This window comes from Gymnogyps californianus, chromosome Z, assembly GCF_018139145.2.
Source record: "Gymnogyps californianus isolate 813 chromosome Z, ASM1813914v2, whole genome shotgun sequence".
In the NCBI taxonomy this organism is placed as follows: Eukaryota; Metazoa; Chordata; class Aves; order Accipitriformes; family Cathartidae; genus Gymnogyps; species Gymnogyps californianus.
In genome coordinates this window covers 53,269,495-53,290,406 of record NC_059500.1, presented here as the reverse complement: position 1 = coordinate 53,290,406, position 20,912 = coordinate 53,269,495, and the positions used below count along the sequence as shown (strand labels likewise).

Sequence of the window (20,912 nt, the reverse complement as noted above, 5' to 3'; positions counted from 1 at the left end):
GTATAATTTCTCATTATCAAGTGTGCTGAAATGAAAATGGATTTCCTGCTGCATTAGTGCAGCCTCTCAATAGCCTTCTCAAGGGTAGATATGAAGTCGGTAGGCAAACTGGGTGTGACATTTGACAAGCAGACAGATGTCCCTTCTGTAAGGTTATCTTCTGGAGTTGAGCTTCTGTTTCTATAATTATGGTCCAAAGAGAAACACAGAAAATGTATGACTTGTGTTTAACAAGGATTAGTTCCCTGAGGTATTGGTACAGAGGATTGCCTAATAAATTATCCTCATTCCAAGATATCATAGTAGCATTTTTTTTCCAAATTAAAAAAAAGTCTAGCCCATAGACTTATCATTGCCATTGTCAATATCTGAAGCTGCTTTGTAAACCATCAGTATTGGAAGTGACTTGATTTTAATGCCAATGGGGTTTTACTAAATACTTTTTCTTGGCTGAAAAGTGTGTGTAATATATATTTTTTTAAATGTACAAAACAATTACACTTAAGAAATTGATCCTTGAGGGAGTTTGAATGCAATTGTTGTCTAGTGTATGGAGTGTTTATGGGATATTTGTTTTAGTGATCTGTGCAGGAACTGTAGCCTGAAGTTATTAATTTATAATTCCAATTCAGGCATTGATTTGTCATGTGAATTTGAACCTGTGATCGAGTCTTTCTGTTTTGCATCTTACATACTTAATCTATGAAGATAAGTAACTACCCGAGGCCTTGGTTCAGTGGAAAACTTCAGCGCAGTCTTAACTGTAAGCACTCAAGTAACCTGATTCCTCAAAATTTCACTTGTCTTTTGCCCAGAGGCACTTATACTGGAATAGTATGTTAACATAGGTTAAATTTGTGCTACCTGAGAGATATAAAATAACCACAAAATATGTTTTCCCCACTTGGTACTGGTTTCTGTCTCTAGAGTAGCATGAAATGAGAGTATGTTGGTGAATCTACTCTGTAATATTTCTAAAACACTTAAAACAGCATAATACTTGGATATTTATTTGACTGTGTAGTACTCAGCAGCATGGTCAATGAAGATACATTTTAATTTCTAGAATAAGGAAGAAGTACCAAATAATTCTGTCATGTCTCAGCGACCCTTTTTATTAATAGGCAAGAGATGCGTGAAGATTGGGAGAAAGTTTTCTGTATTTTTCCACTTTTGTACAGATGCACATACTGACAAGTAAGTTGGACAAGTTTTGTAGAGTGTTTTAGAAAATAGTAAGGATTAGATTGTGTGGTAGCTTGGAAAATTCTTAGAAGGCAGAAAGAAAATTGAGGAGAAAAAGCCTACTCCACGAATACTTCTACACTGAGAATATAATGCATGTTAACTCCAATGGGTAACGGACAAAGGTAGGGACCACTCCAGTGTTGGTTTCCAGGGGTCATCCCTTAAGTTTCCAGAGGTTCACGAGATATTAATTTTGAATAAAGAGGAAGAATTAAATAAAATAATGGTTTTGTCTTTTGTGTAGAGAAGCGTATGTTGAATCCTTTATGATACACTAATTTTATGTTGTTGACATCATATGTACCAAATACTGGGATAAAGATATACATGATCAGACCTTCAGGTTTAAGTAATCCTTAATTTTGCGAAATAAATGTGAATGGAAATATGTATTCTACATTTGGAGTTGTTTAGCTTAAATGAGCTTTAGTAAGCTCTTGAAACTAGGTTGCAAACGATGGTGTTTCATTAGTAAATCAGTAAGCAGGTGTGTGGATGGCAATAGCAGTTCCTAAAAATTCCAATCTAAATCTAGCTATTGATCAAATCTTCTAGCTGGTAAGTACAGTGACCGCAAGCAAATTGAATTGGAATGCAAAGTAAAAATTTTGTTCATTAAAAATTGTAAAAAATTACATGGGGGAATGGAATGGAGAAAGCAGCTGGTAATAAGTCTTTTACAGTGCTGTGAATTAGAACTTTTCAAGAGAGCAGATAACTGCCAGTCTTTCGCTTGTAGTCTGTTCTTGTAATGGTTTTGCACTGACAGCTATGTTTTTTGCTGATAGGCTATGAGGTAAATTCCAGCAGGTTTTCTTTTGTTTCTGTTTCGATTTTGATGACATGCCTCTTTGAGCTAAATTATAAGTACAGTGACTATTCTTTAGACTTACACAGTGTAAAGACAGGTGAAATTACTGGAATTGCTATAAAGTACCTATATATAAAAATGGATGTTGTAACACAAACATGCTATACATATTTTGTGTTGGCAGTTCTTACAGATATAAGAACATCTCCCTTTCTGTGGCCTCATGTCCGCATTTTTGGACATGATAAGTATCTGTATTTCTGAAGTCACTAGGTAGTTCATGTTTTTTAGTATCAGTAAGAATTTGTTGCTTATGCTTCAGCTTAGGTGGCCAGAATTAGTAGACATCTTTGAAATTTTGAGCCTTAACTATTAGGGCTCAATTCTTCATTCCATATGCACAAAAAAGTTGTGCAGCTATTTAGGGAATTCAGTGGATGAAAGATGAATTTTTACCCCTTATGTTTATTGGGTACTTTTGTGGTCCACTGTTGGAAGTAGAGAATGATTTTGTTGCAAGAATGAGTAAGCAAACAAAGATGGTAGTTTTAAAAAATGTAAATGCTATAGTCCTATAAAACTGGTTTTACAGGTTATGTAAATGTAAACTGATTCTCTGCGCCATGAGTCCTCAGAGCTTTCTCAAAGTTAATTTATCAGCAGCATAGCAATGTAAATCAAATACATTTTTTAGTTACTTTGCCATTTGTTAGAGGAAAAAGGTGGGGTCCAGTACAGTCTGAGAGGGTCCTTTTACATATTCTACATATAGAAAATTCAGTGCGTAATAGAAAATTTACTTATTTGAAGTCAGTTGAAGTTACATGGGATTTTGATTTAGCAGAGTGATATAGCGTGCACTCAAATCACAATACAAATACAAACTACGTTTAGGAGAGTGTAGCAATTGCAATATATAATTCAGTCATAATACAAATGTGAATTTCATTACTGGTGTCTAGTGCTCACTGTCACAATGCTGGATGTTTCCAGTCTCCGGGAAGGAATATGTGCATTGCAACTGGTTCAGGCCCGCTTCCTTTGTTTGGTTTTTGCCATGGGAGCAAACACTTTCATAATACTTTCTTCTCATGAGTCACCTGAATCATCACCCTGAAAAGGATCGGTATCAGACCAGATATCTCTTGATCATTCATTGTCCTCGGTATACGTGGTGGCCATCACTTGAATGAGGTCTATTTCAGTAGACCATAGTAAATGATCCCTATGTGTATGGGTGTCACATATGAGTTGAGGCTGCAACTTTGAGTCTAAGAACTTATTTTGATTCTCTGTGTACATTGCTTATGCATTATGTTATCTTCTATAACTGTTCGTTTTTCTTGTTGTAGCATGCTATGTGTTCATTTCTCCTCTTCTAACTTCTGCACTACTACTCGCAAGTAAATATCCAGCAACTTGCAAAGCCCTGCTTTTCTCTCCTTTCTTCAACTTGTTACAACCTTTCAATTTTTCAAATTCATCTTAAATATCAGTGGGATCAGTGCTTTGTTCTGCTGTCCATGAAAAAAATCCTGGTTATGGTTTTCCCATCCCTTCTTTTCAAAGTTACTGGTGAGATTTTTCCAGCCGTTGCTGGTATTTATAATAATTTTGTCTCTTCTTTTAAATGGTAGTGGTCCTGTCTGCAGCCAGCCTTATCACTACCTGTTCTTAATCACAATGCAGGTTTTCTCTACTAGATTCTTATTTGTGACTGACACCAAATCAGAAAGCATGTTTTTGCCGAAGTAATCGTTACTGCTTTAATGGATGCCACTCACCCTCAGGAATATCCTGCCAACCATGCCAGTTATGTCAGAGTATAATACACTCTGACCAGGTTCTTTTAGATATTCCACGTGTGGAGGGTTTAATGAATAACACAAAATTTTCTTATTTGAAATTAGTTGAAGTTACATGGGATTTTGATTTAGCAGAGTGATACAGCAATGCACTTAAATCACAGTGAAAGTACAGATTACATTTAGCAGAGTGTAGCAGTTGTAATACACAGTTCAATCACAATACAAGTACAAATTACATTTAGCAAAGTGTAGCAATTGCAATACACAGTTCAATCACAAAACAAACGTGAATTTCATTACAAGACTCTAATGATATGCTCAAGAAAAATCAGAGTATCCCAGTATCGAAATGCATCTTTCAATTCTGTCAAATTGTCTTTTCAAAAATTTTTTGAACTCTGAATTTTTCTGACCTTTCAAAACATTTCGAGATCTGCTACAACTGATGTGTTACACTTTTTCGATATTTTACTTTTTTTAATAAAGCACCCCATTAGTTTATTTTGTGAGCTAAACCTTATGTAATCCAGGAGCTCTTAGGCTTAGCCTCTAGAGTTCTGATTCAGTATGGCTATCTTTACATACAATTTTTATAAGAACTGAAGTATTAATTGATAATTCAGCAATTAGACTCTCTAACCAAAAATGTATACATACTTCACAGTACTGTTACTGTACAGTACCGTACAAGAAATTAGATTTCTTGTATAGTACAAGAAATTTAAAAGTTTACATTTTCATATTTTGCTATGAAATCTATGGCTTTCATTACTGAAAAAAAGAAACATAATTTCTGAAACTGAGTTTGCTGATACACTGCAGGAATGGTAAAGTTTTGAAGTTGCAAGTCTTTTTCCCTGACTGACTTTTTTTTTTTTAATTATTATTATTTCCTCCAGGACATTTGAAACTATAGATAATGCCTCCCAGGGCTGAGATTATGCTCAACTACCTGAAAAATAACAGATGCTGCTATGCTCTTCATAGCAGAGAATGCTGCTGTACAAAGCCAGGAAACATCAGTGGAACATAACCCCAAGCAGCAAAATCATTGTTGAGATTGGCAAAAGCAAATTGTACTGTATTAGCGTCTATGGCTTTTCACATCTGCTGGGTTAAATCAGCAAATACTGGCAACAGCCCGTTCTGCAAATGGCCCAAATGTTTTCCGTCTGAGAATTTGAGTTTAACTTAGTAAGCAAAAAACTGTTCAAAGCAATAGTATTGAGTGTTCGAGCAAGTTTGCCACAAACTATTAAACCAGTAACATTTGTGAAAACATTTATTTCATTCACTTACCCACTTGGAAAGCAGCACAGTAGCTGTTTATAAGTACTTTGTTATAGAAGGATTTTCCTTTGTACCAAAACAGATTCTGGGCTATAATTTTCTCTTTGTCTACCCAGTTTGTTTTAATTAATTGTTTCACTTTTCTTAAATATGTAAAGGGATAGAGATGCATATAAATAATCACATTAATGAGAACTGGTATATCTGAAATGACATTACAGAGATTAATTAATCCTATATAAATATTCTTTTCAGGTACAAATGTGATAGCAGGAAATAGTATGGTGTTTGGCATTGCTAATCACCTGATAGTATCAGTACCACTATGGCTGAATGTTGTGGTTTAATCCCAGCCAGCAACTAAGCACCACGCAGCTGCTCGCTCACTCTCCCCACCCAGTGGGATGGGGAAGAGAATAAAAAAAACCCCCAAACCTCATGGGCTGAGATAAAGACAGTTTAATAGGACAGAAAGGAAGGAAAAATAATGATAATGATAATAATAATAATATGACAATAATAATAGTAAAAGAATTAGAATATACAAAACAAATGATGCACAATGCAATTGCTCACCACTCACCAACTGATGCCCAGTTAGTTCCCGAGCAGCAACCTGCCCCTCCCGGCCAACTCCCTCCAGTTTATATACTGGGCATGACATCATATGGTATGGGATATTGCTTTGGCCAGTTTGGGTCAGCTGTCCTGGCTGTGTCGCCTCCCAACTTCTTGTGCCCCTCCAGCCTTCTTGCTGACTGGTCATGAGAAGCTGAAAAATCCTTGACTTCGTATAAACACAACTTAGCAACAACTAAAAACATCAGTGTGTTATCAATGTTATTTCCCTACTAAATCCAAAACACAGGACTATACCAGCTACTAGGAAGAAAATTAACTCTATCCTAGCCAAAACCAGAACACTGAATTATTATATAATACAGTAAGGTTTATAACAAGTGTTATGCATTTATTTAAAGTCATTAATTGGCTCATCAAGTGTTTCTGTGTTTCTTTTGGAAAAAAGAGCACTTGCTCTATCCCTTTAGGAAACAAAATATTTAACCTCATTATGAATTGTATCTGGTAAAGTAATATGACAACAAAGCATTATACTTGCAGTGAAGTAAAAATGCCCTGGAGATTCATGGAGAATTGAGATCTGTGACCACTGTTAGTGGTGGCAGTAAGGAGATGTTTTTAAATGCATAGGAATATCCTGCATTACATCATCCTGTTAATATTTTTGGGGGGGCTGGTATTGATCCATTTTAGACTTCAGCATGAATATGTGATACAATCACAGCCAGAAACATAACAGAAGTTACAAGGAACAGGCCTTATTTATGTAAAAGTATTTAAACAAAAAGTGCATACTAACAGACTTGCATGATAAGCTCTCCTTGGGAGGCTATAAGAGGCAGAAATGTCACTCTCATTGTGTGAAGGCCGCTCCACATAGTTATTATCAAAACAGACCATAATCAGTGATATATTTAATAATGTATTGATAAGGTGTTTGAATCCAAGTAGGATAGATTGTCAAAGTGTCTCCTGTAAAGGGTCTTTGAACTTGATTTAAACATATTCTCCAACTTCAAAGGTTTACATCTTATCCAGGAAATTTCTGGCTGGTTTAAACTGTAATGCCTAACACTCTAGCAGAACTCAAGTCAGTCTTTTTACTTGTAAATACAATTTAAGTACCAGTACTAAAGAACTGAATTCTGTGTTCCTTGTGCCAGAGTCTGATATTCTCTGAGCGGGTTCTTTTAGATGTCCTGCATGAGAAGTATTTAATATTTAATACGAAATTTACTGAAAGATATTTGGTGTTACACAGGATTTTGCATTAGCAGAGTGATACGGCAATGTACTGAAATCACAATACAAGCACAATATAGCAATTGCAATATACAGTTGGATCACAGTATAAATGTGATTCCCATTACTGGTCTGTATATGCTCACTGTCACTATGCTAGGTGTCACCATTTGCTGGGAAGCAATACGTGGGTTGAAGTCAGCTCAGACCTGTTGCTGTCTTCAATGTTCATTTTGTTCAATGTTCAATTTTTATACTCCATGTTGGGCTGAGCCATATACACACTTCCCATATTCTGGTCTGGCTGGCTCAGGAAGACATTTGCAATCTTCTGATTAACTCAGGGAAAAATATTTACACAACCAGCTGATCCACCCAGCTGACACAGCCATTTATCTAAAATAAAGGCCACCCTCTGTTCCCCTTTATGTTGAGATAAATTCGGCTTCCTTTGCAACAGCTATGGGCAGTTACTCCCTAGATTCTTCCCTGACATTCAAAAGCACAGAGCCCTTGCGCATGTCCTCTGAGTGTTCTTCAGTTTCAGGGGTTTATTGATTGGTCACATGATGCATGGAACGTTAAAGTGTAAATTAGAGGAACGGTGCCCTGATTTGCATACAAAATAATACCTCCATCATCAAGAAGATTTTTCAGGAGACTGCTAGTGTTTGTTAGGCAGAATGAAGGAGTGTCTGCTTAATAATAGGTCCTCTTCCACGTATGGGATGCCCAAGATTTCTTCTTCTGTCCTAGAAAATATTAATTGAGCATGGAGCTCTTTTTAAGTTGTTTAAAGGTGAGATCATCTTGGGTTTTTTTGTTTCTTTCTCTGGCATCAGCGAATTCTTTAAACTCTAAATGATAATTTCACATTTGTTTCCTTTGGGTAACACATCCTTGTTAATGAACCAAATCTTAGAAGGTCCCTATGGCTCTTACTCATTACACAATGGTGATGTGAAGTTTAATTTACAGCTGCAAAGGTAGGGACTGGTTTGAAATTAGATTTTATTTTATAATGTACACTTACAGTCACATTTTGAACTTTACAAGGATGATAGGTTGTAGAAGTTCTATGATATTTAATTTTGTTTCCCGACTGTGATTAATCTGCCTTAGCTATGAGTTTTTGGGGTCATGTCTATGTAGATGTTTCCAATGGTGCAAGTACAAGTCTTTATTTTTCTTTCTTATACAGTGTCCTATTTTTTAAATCTTTTTTTAAAAATCTAGTTTAATTGAATTTTTACGTGGTGCAAGATGTTGTGTAGACAGTCCTTCTGAATGTAAAAATGGTTCATTTTAGAGTAGGTTATTTAATTTTTATTTCGTATAATTCCTCAGGCGTGTCACATTCCAGATAGTAAAGGCTTCATGTGATAACCAGAGGATTTTCATTTTTGCAGTTAAAGTAAAGAAACCTTTTACTGTATTTTTATAGTTACGGAATTTTAATACAATCTGAGAAAGTGTGCTGGATGGTTCTTCTCATAGTTTCATTTCAAAGTAGGGAGTGAGTACATACGTCTTTGTATAGTCAGCCTCTTAGCACGGTGTCTTATCTACTGAAGTTCTCCAGAGACAAATGGTCTCAGGAAAAGAGTGAGCTTCACTGTAAGAAAGTGAATTAGGTAATTATAGTTCTGTTGCATTGTTAAGCAATTCTGAATTCCTATAAGTAGCACTTACACAGGTTGAGCATAATATTTACACTTGAACATGGCGTTGTGTGAAAAGGTGTTCTACTAAAGAGATGTTTATTTTTGTAGCTGAAATGATGGCCTCAATTTTTGATACAATATTTGTTGCTGTGGGAATAATTACTATATCTAAAGTAGAGTGTCATGATTCAGATGGAGTTTAAACAACAGCAACAGATCAACTGAAGACTTTAAAGATGGTTCTCTGAGTATTTGGTAGCGTGCCTATGTGTTATGCATGAGAGTTTGCAATCTCTTGAACAGTGCTGTCAATTGAGCTACAAATGTATATTGAATTTCCTTGTCATGGCTAGCAGGTTCAACTCCTGTATTTTTATTTTATTCCCTCTGACAGCAAGGTGTATCCTATATTATAGTTAAGTTGATTTGACGTTTCTTTACCAAAGAATATCAAGAATACATTATTCACTTTTGTCTTGATTAATTCTTGATTTGGAATGTAAGTTTCACGCTGAAAAGCTGAAAAAAGCAAATGGTGCATCAGAGTTCTTACCAGGGAATTCTGCTATGCACGTGTACAGAGTCCTGTTCATGCACTTACTGGGAGTGAACTGTGAGGAAGTGTCAGTGATTTGATCCAGGTTACAGCAGACATAGAAGTCAAGATAGATTCCCTAGGTCCATTTCATGTGTTGTACAAAGAAAATGCACTCCATAGATGTATATCATGTTTCATATCACTATGGCTGACCTGAATCTTTTGGATTGTCTGTCTTGGGCCACTGGTAGCTGCCCTTAGAGCGAGGCCAGTTTATTGCAAAGAAGGTTTGACTGAATAATGGCGCGTATCATAGACTGTTGTTGGTTGGCAGCGTTGTGTAAGTGACTGTTCATCAAAACTTCCTCTACCAGAACTGAGACAACATTCTCAGGCTCTTTCAGAAAAATGCCGATATGTAAGAATTTTAGTGAAACATCATGTTCATAGTGCTTCATGAAACTTTATGTACTGGTCTTGTAAAGTAGATGTGTGATTTTTGGAGGGCAATGTTTGAATGTCTTTCACTGTGGGAACTGATGCTTCCACCGTGGTTTTTGCAGGTCTTGGGTACTGGGAAATGGCACTGATACATAGCAGAAGTAGAAAGTATGTCTGCTTATGACAATGGAGCTTCTGAGATTTTTCAGTCAGCGTGGACACCACAAATTGTTCTCCATTCTTATTTTGAGAATCCTCAGTTAAGGTGGATTTGAATAGAGGCAACTGGAGATTGCAGTTGCCTTGTGTCCTTTATACCATTGCATAGAAGCATACAAAGATGCTGGGCACTTCCATACTTTTAACAGACGTATCTGGTCAAAAAACACTGAGCTCACATGAGGCACCTGAATGTCTGCCCTGCAACCCCACATACCAGTGTGAGTCAGGAAAGTAAATTTATTTTAGGCTAAGTCACTGATTGCTCTTCAGTTATGTAGTAAGTAATGAAAGGAGTCATTAAAGAGAATAAGAGGAATTGAGTAGTACTGGATAAATAGCAAAAAGAATTCTAAAAAACTCTCAAGTTTTCCAAGGTTTTTTGGGACATAAATAGTACTTTGGAATTATCAAATGGACAAATGAAGAAAGGTTATAAACTGTGCCAAGATGGCAGTGTTTGTTACATCAAGTGATTATATACTCTATGCTTTCTCTCAAACAGTTGGAGAGCAGGTTTTTATTTCCTTGCCTGTTTTGGATAGCCAGATTCTCAGTTTCTATTCATGGTACATAACTTCTCTGACTTCATGGAAACCAGGAAGGTAACTCCACCTGTACTACCTGAGAAGCTGACCTGGAAATTCTTCCTGTCAATGATATTGGTGCACCTTGGAAAAAGCACACAAAGTGAAACTGCCCAAGTTCTACTGATGTAGAATATTTACATAGAAGATTGCATATTCTACCTGGTGAGAAAGTTGTTGAAGGCAGCATTGTTGTCATATTCTGTAATGGGAGTCACATAGTCTGTAACTTTTTTTTTAATATCGATTTCTTATGACGTTTTATGATTTCAGTGTGTGGGTGGGTGAATGTTGATTGTAAGGAGATGAACTAATGTTTCTGAACCCCTTGAAAGATGATAAATTAAGCTTGAGGTTAATTCTAAGCCTAGGAAATTCTTGAAGAGAACTGAAATTCACAAGCCATACATTAGTGATAACGGAGGATCAAAGCTTATATCCCTTAAGAACATCCATTCTGTCTAGTCTTAATTTTATACTGTTAGTATAACTATAGTTTAGTTATAGCATAGTATAGTATAACTATACTGTTAGTGTAACATTCCTTTAGGAAGTACTGGGTTAGCTAGTCTCCCTCTGAAAGGAGGGATATTTTCCCTTTCCTGGCTGTGCTTTTGGGCTTGTTATGGTGGAGAAGAATGAGAGATTGCAAGGTGTAATATGCAGGAGGATCACATCAGAGAGCTTGGGTGCCATAGTTTATGCAAAGACACTTAGAGACTGCAGTAAGGAGCATTGAAAAGACAGTCATACCTCAAAGGAGATAGAATGCATAATTAGAGATGTTAGAGATTAGAGGCAAATGAGAAAGGTTTGCTTCTAGTCAATCAGTAACTGGAAGTAGTTGCTCTAAACATAATGTAAAGGAGAAAATAAATTTATTAAAATAGTGTTAAATTTTTTGGAGGTTGTGAAAGATGCAGTCCGGTACATCTGCATTTGACACTTTGTCCCTGACTTCATTTGGAATGAGATTTGAAAATAAATACAAAGCTCTTGAAAGCAACAAAATGTTGTAAGAGTTCTGCCAGCTTCATTCCTGGCTCTTGCATTCTTTTCACTCCCTCAGTCTGGAAGGGATTTGTAAAGATCACGCAGGAGGGAACTGAAATGGTGGAGTTTATATGTAATTAAGATATAAATACTGTTCTCATCAAAAGCAGAACCAATATGGTCATGAACTCAGCAATGTGCTGGAGGCAGTGGGAAACCAGAGTACTATGTGAGAGAACTAGAGCTATCGTCCTAGACTTGATTCCAGGGCTGGAAATCCAAAGACAGATTTTTGACTAAAGAGGAGCATAATAGGCTGAGGTTCAGGGTGAAGACTTCACCCCTCATGGGAAAATTATTCAGCAGTGATAAGGAGTGGTGCGATCAAAGGATGTCAGTTTCGACGTGAATAATAGATATGGAAGATGTAAGTTACAAACCTTCACAACAAATTTTGTGTTGCTCTTTGTTTTCTTCATAAGGCACAATCAAACCCTGAATTCTGTGAGGTCACAACTATAATGAAAATATTTAAAATAATGGCAGTATAAGCTCCTAAAAGAAAATAATGTCAAAGAAAGAATTTGGAAAATAAGTTAGCAAAGATGAAGCCACTTGTGAGAGCATTCTGTAAGGGAAAATTTAAATAGATAGAAACAGAACTAGAGGTGTAGATTTCAGAGCTGTTTATTTTACAGTTCTGGAAAATTGCAAGCAATAGAAAAAATATGATCGGACAGAGTGTTTTTAACTAAAAGCTTAGTTAAGCTTTTAACTTAAAAAATAAGTAGTTCAGAAAGCTATAACAGTGATGCCAGCATTTTATATTTTCATCTCTTCCTTGTGTTCAGCTATTTCTTCACTGCTATTCTTTTGCAGCTACATTATTCACCATAAAGCTCTGCTACTGAATATTGACTTGGTGACAGCTTTTTTGCAGATGCTTTGTATTTGTCCTTCTACCTGGATTATTGGCAAATGTTTATTGAATTGATACTAGTTCTCTTGAGAAACTATAAAAAATGGAATAAAATTCACATGCAGGATATATTAATTAATTTATTTTTCCCACATTTGGCTTGCTTGTAGACAAATATTTTAATCCATATTTTATTCAACACTGATAAAAATACTATCAACTTTATAGTGCTTTTGTAGCAATATGTGGCAATTTATCATAGGACGAGACCCATAAAGCCTCCGCTTTTTCGTAAAGTGGATGAAGGCAGTCATGGGCTGAAGGAATGTGATGATTCAGCTTAATGTACTTCATTAAACATTTCTCTGTTGTTGGAATTTTCTTCTTCTGAAATAAACAATTTTTCCTAAATACATCATTAGAAAAGGACTGCAAGCTATAGACATTTTTTTTGTTATCTGAAAGTCCTATTCAATAACTTTCTACATTTTCGTTCCCACATTCACATTATTTTAATTATTCTAATTGACACCTACATGCCTTCTCATTGATCATGAAAGATTTAATAGGCACTGTCCACTTGAATGAACAGAACCACAGACCTTATCATTAATCAGAGCAGTGTATAAGGACCCAATTCAGAAAAACATACTTAACATTTCCTGTCAGCAATGCTTTCCTTTCTAGAATGAAAAGACATTTCCCTCCTCATAATCTGTATATTTGGCAGGTGGCAAAGTCACTAGGTTGCCTGTGAAGATATCTTGAGGTTTCCAACCAGCTCAAACACGTGACTAGGCTGAAATTCTGGTGTTAACAACTGGATAATTAATAATTATGCTAATGGTTTCACTGAGGCAAGGGTTTTACACCCAGTCTCCTTTTCACAGCTTTCCCTTTTCCACATCTTTCTCAACATCAAATGACTACGTTTTTAGATTACTCCTATTGAATAAGCTATTTCTCTGTGAGTTTCAGTCTGATTTTATTTCCCAGCTTCTCTAGCTTTTAATTTCCTAAAGTCAGCTTTATGGAGTCCTGCACGGAAACACTGCTAATAAGTAAAACAAACTTTTACAACATCCAGAACAGATCACTGATATTACCAAGTAATTTTTTCCTTAGGGGGATCCAGCATGCATGTCCAGCTGCATCTTAGATCTGATTGTTCCCCATTGCTCCCTGGCTATAACATTTGTCTCTTTTTCACTTTGGAAAATGAGTGTCAGCTTCCGTAACGAGTTCAGAGGTGCCATGCTGGGTGAATGGAGTGATTTGTCCGGTGCTGCTTGACAGGATGCAACATGTTCCATCCATAAGGAATTCAGAGCAGAGTGCATGGAGGGATAGAGGGTAGAGGCTGGAGGAATTAAGGAGTGGAAGAGTGAGACATAATGTTGTGGATATGAATACAAATTGTAAACAGTAGAGCTAGTGGCATACTTTCTTATGCTGTATGTGGAGCAGTCAGCTCATGACACAGGTGCCACAGCACTTTTTGTGTGCTTGTCCTGATGCATAATTCTTTTAGACCTCTGCATGTGTATTCACACACAGACTTCTGATAGCATTGTTTTATCTTCATTATTAGCACACACGACAAAATCATTGTTGTCTTCATTCCAGGACTACAGTGTAACAAATTGTTTGTTTTCTTTAAGAACTGTCTGAGACTACCTTAGTTGAAGAGAAAGTTCAAGAGACAGAGACATGGGCCAGGCCTCTGGTCTACCTTTGGCAGACAAGAGTACCCAATTTCAATGCTGAAAAAGAATACAATGCAGCCTGTGCAAAAAAGGAACCACACTGTGCCGTTTGCACTCTTCTCATGCCATACTACAAGGTAAGCAAGATCCTAACAACTCCATCTCCAGGTGAAGTGTGAAATAGCTGCCCAGCTACTTCATTTCCAGTAAATTAGAAATAAGATAAGCTTATGCATTTGATTTGTATGAGAAGTAAATAAACTCACTATTGTTAAAATTAGAACTGATACTCTGTTCACCTGTGTTTATCCTTGGTTGCAGACAGTGTATGCCTTCTACTAGGGTTTATGTAGGATTAGTGTTAGTGTATGTGTGCTTGCCCTTGAAGTTACACTTTTTGAGGTGGCGAATCCACATAAGTTTGTATCTTTTAGCTATTTCCTTATATATCCACCTTCAAATGCTTTTTATCGGAGCCTCTTCTATGTCTCCTTCCTGCAGTGTGGAAGAAATGAGTGTTTTCACAGTACTTAGGCCTTCTCAGGAATAATATTCCTATAGAAATGGTCTAATGCAGAGCACTGTTTGATACTGGCTTGTGGAATTCCTGTGTCAAATGTCAGCTAAAAATGCTGCCGTAGTACTATGGTATAAATTCTGAAGCTGTTAAACTGGAATCCCCTCAGCATGGGAACTAGGAAGAAAACTTTTATTGCACTGGACCCAGTTAAAGGGCTCAAAGGGAAACAGAGGTACAGTATCATTGAACACTGCTGCAGTAACACTAGTTTGCAGGCTGAGTGCTATTCTAGATTTCACAGTTATTTGAACAATCAAGGAACTATAGAATGACTGTGATAAATACCTAGAAGCAGTTAATTTTCTCATAAAACTGTTACATTGATAGCGCAAGAGCTGGGAGGGGAGAAGTCATTTCATCATTATCAAAAGGAAGAGTAAGACTCTCCTTTCTTTTACTTAAATATAAATTTTGTTTATTTTCCAGCCAGACAATCATGATGAAGAAAGTCCTATTTTCGGGGAAGCAAACTCAGCAGAAACATTGATGGCTGAAAATGAAAAGACTAAACCTCTTATTCCAGAGATGTGTTTTATTTATAGTGAAGAAAACACTGAAAACTATCCATCAAATGCCTTTATCGAAGAAGATGGAACAAGTCTTCTGATTTCCTGTGCAAAGTGTTGTGTACGGGTTCATGCAAGTAAATAAACTAATTGTTCAGTTGGCAGGAATGTAATTTCAAATTTTGTTTTATTGATAAATAATAGTTAACAAGGCTTCTAGTATGTCTTTAAAAGTACTTGAAGAACATTTCCATGTGTAATGCTTCAGTAACTGGCTAAGTTTTTTTTAAAACTATGTTACATTTTCTATTACTTGTTAATGATTGCTGTGAAAATAGTGAAGAATTAACTTTTCTGTGAACTTTGAATAATCACAAACTTCTGATTCTTGTTTCAATTCTGAGCTATTAAATTCCTCTTTTACTTCTTATATTTTAAACCACTGTATGATGTTAGTATGTCCTTATTAAGTAGTCAGGGTGAAATCCTGCTGGATTTAAAGACTTGTGAGTGTTGCTATTGACTAGGTATGCAGTAATTTCCTTTACCTTGCATTCTTTTTTATTTCAAGAGTGACTGATGAATGCATGGATTTTCTGCAGTATCTTCTACAGACAGTGGGACTTGAATAGTTAACTCTAAGAAGTCCATGTGAAATTCTTACATGGAAGTGTGGTATAATTGCATAGAATAAATGTCAGTACATTAATTCAAACTGTACATTTTTACTGCAGGGAGAATTGACGATTTGCTATGGAACTGACAGAAAATAAGAAATTCCCTGGGATTTGTTTTTTTGGGTGTTTGGGGGTTGTTTTGTTTGTTTGTTTTGTTTGTTTTGATTTTTGGTTTTGTTTGGTGGGGTTTTTGTTTGGGGTTTTTTTTTTTGAGTTTTGGGAAGAGTGTCTGTGTGTCTAATTTATGTATTTCATGGAATTAGCAGTAAGTCTAGATTGGAAAAGTCTCCTTCGTCACAGATGTGTTTTACTAGTGTTTATACACAGTTGAATTGAATGACATCATAGATAGAAAGGCAGAATATATTAATCAATCCAGCTCTCTTGTTCTAGGTTGCTATGGTGTTCCTTCTCATGAAATCCATAATGAATGGTTGTGTTCTCGATGCAGAAGAGAAGCCTGGACAGCTGTAAGTTTCAGACGTTGCTTAGTTATCTAACACATTAGAGATTAAGGGAAAAAAAAAAAAGCAGCACATGCATGATTGCATGTGGAATGTAGCCTGTGTATTTTTTCTGAACACACACTTGCTGGGGAGAAATTATTTGTAAAATACGATTTGATTTCAATGTGAAAATAATAGCATTTTGATAGACAAACTTGGAGTAGGTTTATACTCTCAAGAAAAGGATTGGCTAACAGAATATAGTTGTGTGTAGAACATTGTTCAAGGAAACAACTGAAAATTTAAATGCACATAAGAGAGAGAAAAAATGAGATTTCCTCTAAATATTTTAGACTTTTGGTATGTACATGTGAGCAGCTGGAGAATAGAGAAAGGGAAAGAGAATAATAAATTACAGTCAAGAATGAAATTGTTCTTTTACAGCATTCAAGGTTTGCTGCATTGTATAAGCAGAAAAAAATTTCACTTGTGAAGCTCCTAAATGCCTATTTTATTTTTAAAAAAGTATAAAATAGTTTTATACAGCAAGGAATAAATAGACAAGCAATTAGTAATTCATACAATCCCTAAACATATACTCATTTAAAAAAAAACAGTTTAAAATTTTACATTTCACCAATCTATCAGTTGCCCTGCTTAAGTCATCTAATATTTGTTTTCCTTAAAACAGCTTGAGGAAATGTGATAATCAGTTTTGATGGCAACATAGCTTTTCTTCAGTTGTTGAATTAAAAGCAGGTATTTCAGATGCCTTAAAAATGTAAATCCTTAAATGACATCATAACATTTTTAGATATGTTGAAAAAGAAATGAGAATTTAAATTACTGGAAAATACAATATCGCTTTGTCAAACATCACTTCTTGCAATTATGAAAGTCACCTGTAAGAAATTCGCAATTGTAGCATTAGCAAAGTGAAAGTGACAATAAATATAAACACTTTGATTTTCTTTTTGTACACTATCAACATTTTAAGGTTCTTTTGTGAATGCTAAGAGTTAAGGAAACAAAAGAGGAACTGGTATTTTTAATCCACATATTACCTAAGCTAGGGAAAACAAAAGGAAAGAAGTGACTTAGAACTGCTTATTACAAAAATATAGTCCATCTGTAATGTTTAGTCCTGTGTTCTTTCAGGGAATAGCTATTAAAATATTTATTGAATCAATTTCTATCTCTGTAATGTGTTCTCATTTTAGTAGGAAAGGCATTCTTACTAGGTAAAATCCAATTTTCATCTGTCATTGGTAACCAGAAAACCTTGTTATAGCTTCCTTATCAGACAATCATGAGTTTCAGGATCTCCTGAACTACTTTTGTGACTGCTGTTCTAGAGTCAGGGAAAGGTCGAGGGGAAAAGCCTGTCTGTTGTAACAAGTAACAGGTTGCCATTAACTCAGAATCTAATTATCAGTTAAACAAACAGGGGTAGAAAGCTCCACTGCTCTATCAAAAAGTTTTGTTAATTTCTTTTCAGGGGAGATAACAGCTATGATGTGCAAGTATGGGAATTCTAAGGAGAACATTCTTATTCATGAAATACCATGTATGACAACAATAGGACTGAATCAGGTGTTTTCATTAAAAACACTGAAAATTAGAACATTGTCTTGGACTCTGATGTTAACTGCAATATGACAGTAACACATTTGAGGGGAAATTTGGAGAGAGTCTTTGTCTTTTGACTATTTTTTAGTCAAAAATAAATGTCTTTGTCTTTTGACTACATTTTTTAAAATCAAAAGTCACTGAAAAATAGTAAAACAAAATACAGTCTTACAATTTGTTAATGCTCTGTTGTAGAAAGGATTCTAAAATTGTTCTGGGGTTTTAAGGTTATTTTACAAATGTTCTTGAAGTGAAGAGGACATTCAGATAGCGCAGCAGTAGGTGAAAGATAAGAATAAAAATAGTGAGATAGTGGCTGACTTGACTCATTTACGTTCACTATGGGGCAATAAAGGGGGAATTGGGTAATATAGAAAAAGGAAAATGTTGGGGAGAAGGTTAAAGCTTGACTTGACTGGGATTTTTCTTTGACGAAGTTTTAGGGGAAAAATTCACACCCAAGGACAGCGTTAATTTGAGAACTATGCACATTTTACTGAATAGGTTTAGTTATATGCTGTTATGATGCATGTAAGTTTCTGAAAATAAGATCTGAATTTTAGGGAAAGTACTTTTTGGCCAAATTATTTGAGGAGATGAGATGAAGCAGTGGAAGAGATATCAAAAACATACAGAAAATGACTGAATGGAAATTTTATGTGAAGAGGTTTTAGTATTGGATTTTTGCAAAAGCACACTCGAGGAACTGGAGAGAACACTTAGTGGATTTCTGGAATTTCATGTGTTAGGTAACAAGAAGGTGATAGGAGTGAAATGGAGCACCATTTTCACTGTGCAAAGGCTAGACAGTATGTGTTGCGCACTTGGACAATTTATTTAATGTAAGCTTTGGCTATTATATATTTAACTGAATTGCTGTGATTTTGTATGTGTATCGATTACTGTACAGCTAAATCATTAATGCTGACAGCTTCATCTTTCTATAGCTCTGATTTGGTGACCTGAGTAAAATGAACGTATGCCCCAAGAGAGCTCTTCATTCAGATATGTTTGTGGAATAAAGTTCACATTCTTAATGTCATAAGTTGTCGTTCAGTTGGGAAGTTCTAATGAAATGCTGAAGATTGAATAGACCTCACTAGTATTAAATTTACTTAAAACTTGTCCTCCATAATCTGCTATCTTTTATTCTTTGTTATTACATGTTGTCCACGTGTCAAAGTGAACTGTTCATTGTCAGCTGAAAGATGTAGGAGTGATAGATAGTAGGCATCTGCTACCCAAGTTAAAGAACAAAAATCCAACAGTTTCGGGGATGTGAATAATGCTCTGTTATTTACTCATACCTGTATATATACACGTATACCCAGTTCACTTTTTCTTTTTTAATAGTAGGGTCTTTCAAAACTCTTGAGATGCTGAAGCAATCTCAGAACCATTAGTGCTTATCTCTGAGAGTTTGCAGAGCTTAGGTGAGGTGCCAGCAGCCTGGAAAATGTAATGTTGCCTTTTAAAAAGGCAGGAAATGGGTGACCCAAGGAATTATGTGGCAGTCAACCTATCATGGATTCTAAGAGAAATACTAAACAAATGATGAATCTATCAATTTCTAAACACCAAGACAATAAGAGAGTACAAAGAGGTATGTGTTTAAGAACAAGCCAACTGATTTTTTGCTGTGACAGCTCATGGGAATAGGGAAGATTTCATGCATCCTAACTTTCAGACGCTTTTGATAGTGTTTTAAGTTCTGATATTCAAGCGACAGAAAAGATATGCTGTAAATCAATAGTTGCCAAACATGTAAGAGTATGGATTTGCTTTCAACCCTCAGTATCTCAGGCTACCAGCCATCATTCTCATCAGACTCTTAAAATCACTAAGAGAGTGATAAAGTTCTGTGCATCATTTGCTGATTACTTTTCATCTCCTTACGGAACACACATGGAAATCTAGACTGGTCTACTTTAAGTCGTTTAAGATGATTGTGCAGGAGATGGGGGAGTATACTTCATGCAAAGCTACCAAGGTGTTAAACTTACAGAATGTATCAAAGGCTTTTTCACAACTGTCAGGTGTGTTTCAGGTATTACTCAAAATTTTATTTTCTTCAGTTATGTCAATATTTCAATGGAGTGAAAGGATTAATAAGAAACATTCCTGATGCATTATCTGTAAGTTGCAAGGACCTTGGGCATTTTGTAGGCTGAGGTTTACTAATTTGGGTTAGGATTACTATTTTGGATTGGATCCAATTACTGTTTTGGATTGGATCCTACTATTTTATAGGACAATAATAATATTACTGTATTGAAGAAATGGTGTAAAATAAATCATATGGAATTCAACAGAGATAGGTACAATACTTAGAGAGGAGTTATCAGTTATGCACAAATAAGATGGCAGTCCCTACCTAAGCAGTAGCTCCTGCTGCCAACTGCAGTTGTGACCACTCTGGTCACAAACTGAATGTAAGTCATCAGTTCTATAGAACCTGAAACATCACACCAGGATGTTTAAGCCTTGTACTGGAAGTAAAGCCTGAAAAACACATGGAACAATCTTTCTGCTCTCTTCAGCTTTGATGAGAGCCCAGCTGAAGAACTGTGTCTAACAGTGAACACACGTTGTTCAAAAAAACATGAGCCTGAATGGGATGGAAGAAAACAAGAGGTGCAATTGAAATTGCAAAAAACCAAAACCAAAATTTTAATCATTCCTGATAGACCTCAATCATTCCATAAGAGAGAATTGAAAAGAATTATCCTTCTTAGTATAGCCAGGGGAAGAGAGAAAGGAAGTAAGTAGCATTCTCTCATGTAAAATTATATGTGTATGGCAAAGAGGAACACAATCAATTGTCATTCTCTCATTTTAGGGACAAGATGACTTGTAGCAGCTTTAAACTGCATCAGCAGAAGTTTATGTTAATACCAGGAAATTTTGTGAATTTTTATTTCTAAAAATAATGAACTACTGGAATAGGATATATAGAGATTTTGTAGAATCTACTCTTTCAGGATTTTTAAAAACATGTTAGACAAACATGTCAGGAATAGTTGAAG

General features: G+C 35.7%; 1 protein-coding gene across 1 annotated transcript in view; it reads left to right on the top strand.

Annotated features, from left to right (window-relative positions):
* Nucleotides 1-20,912, top strand: part of KDM4C (lysine demethylase 4C) — a 285,808-nt gene that overhangs the window by 165,584 nt on the left and 99,312 nt on the right. The window contains exons 13-15 of the mRNA XM_050912623.1: nucleotides 14,004-14,185; nucleotides 15,055-15,271; nucleotides 16,205-16,281. Coding sequence (XP_050768580.1) covers nucleotides 14,004-14,185; nucleotides 15,055-15,271; nucleotides 16,205-16,281 — 476 coding nt within the window. The remainder of the gene's footprint in view (nucleotides 1-14,003; nucleotides 14,186-15,054; nucleotides 15,272-16,204; nucleotides 16,282-20,912) is intronic.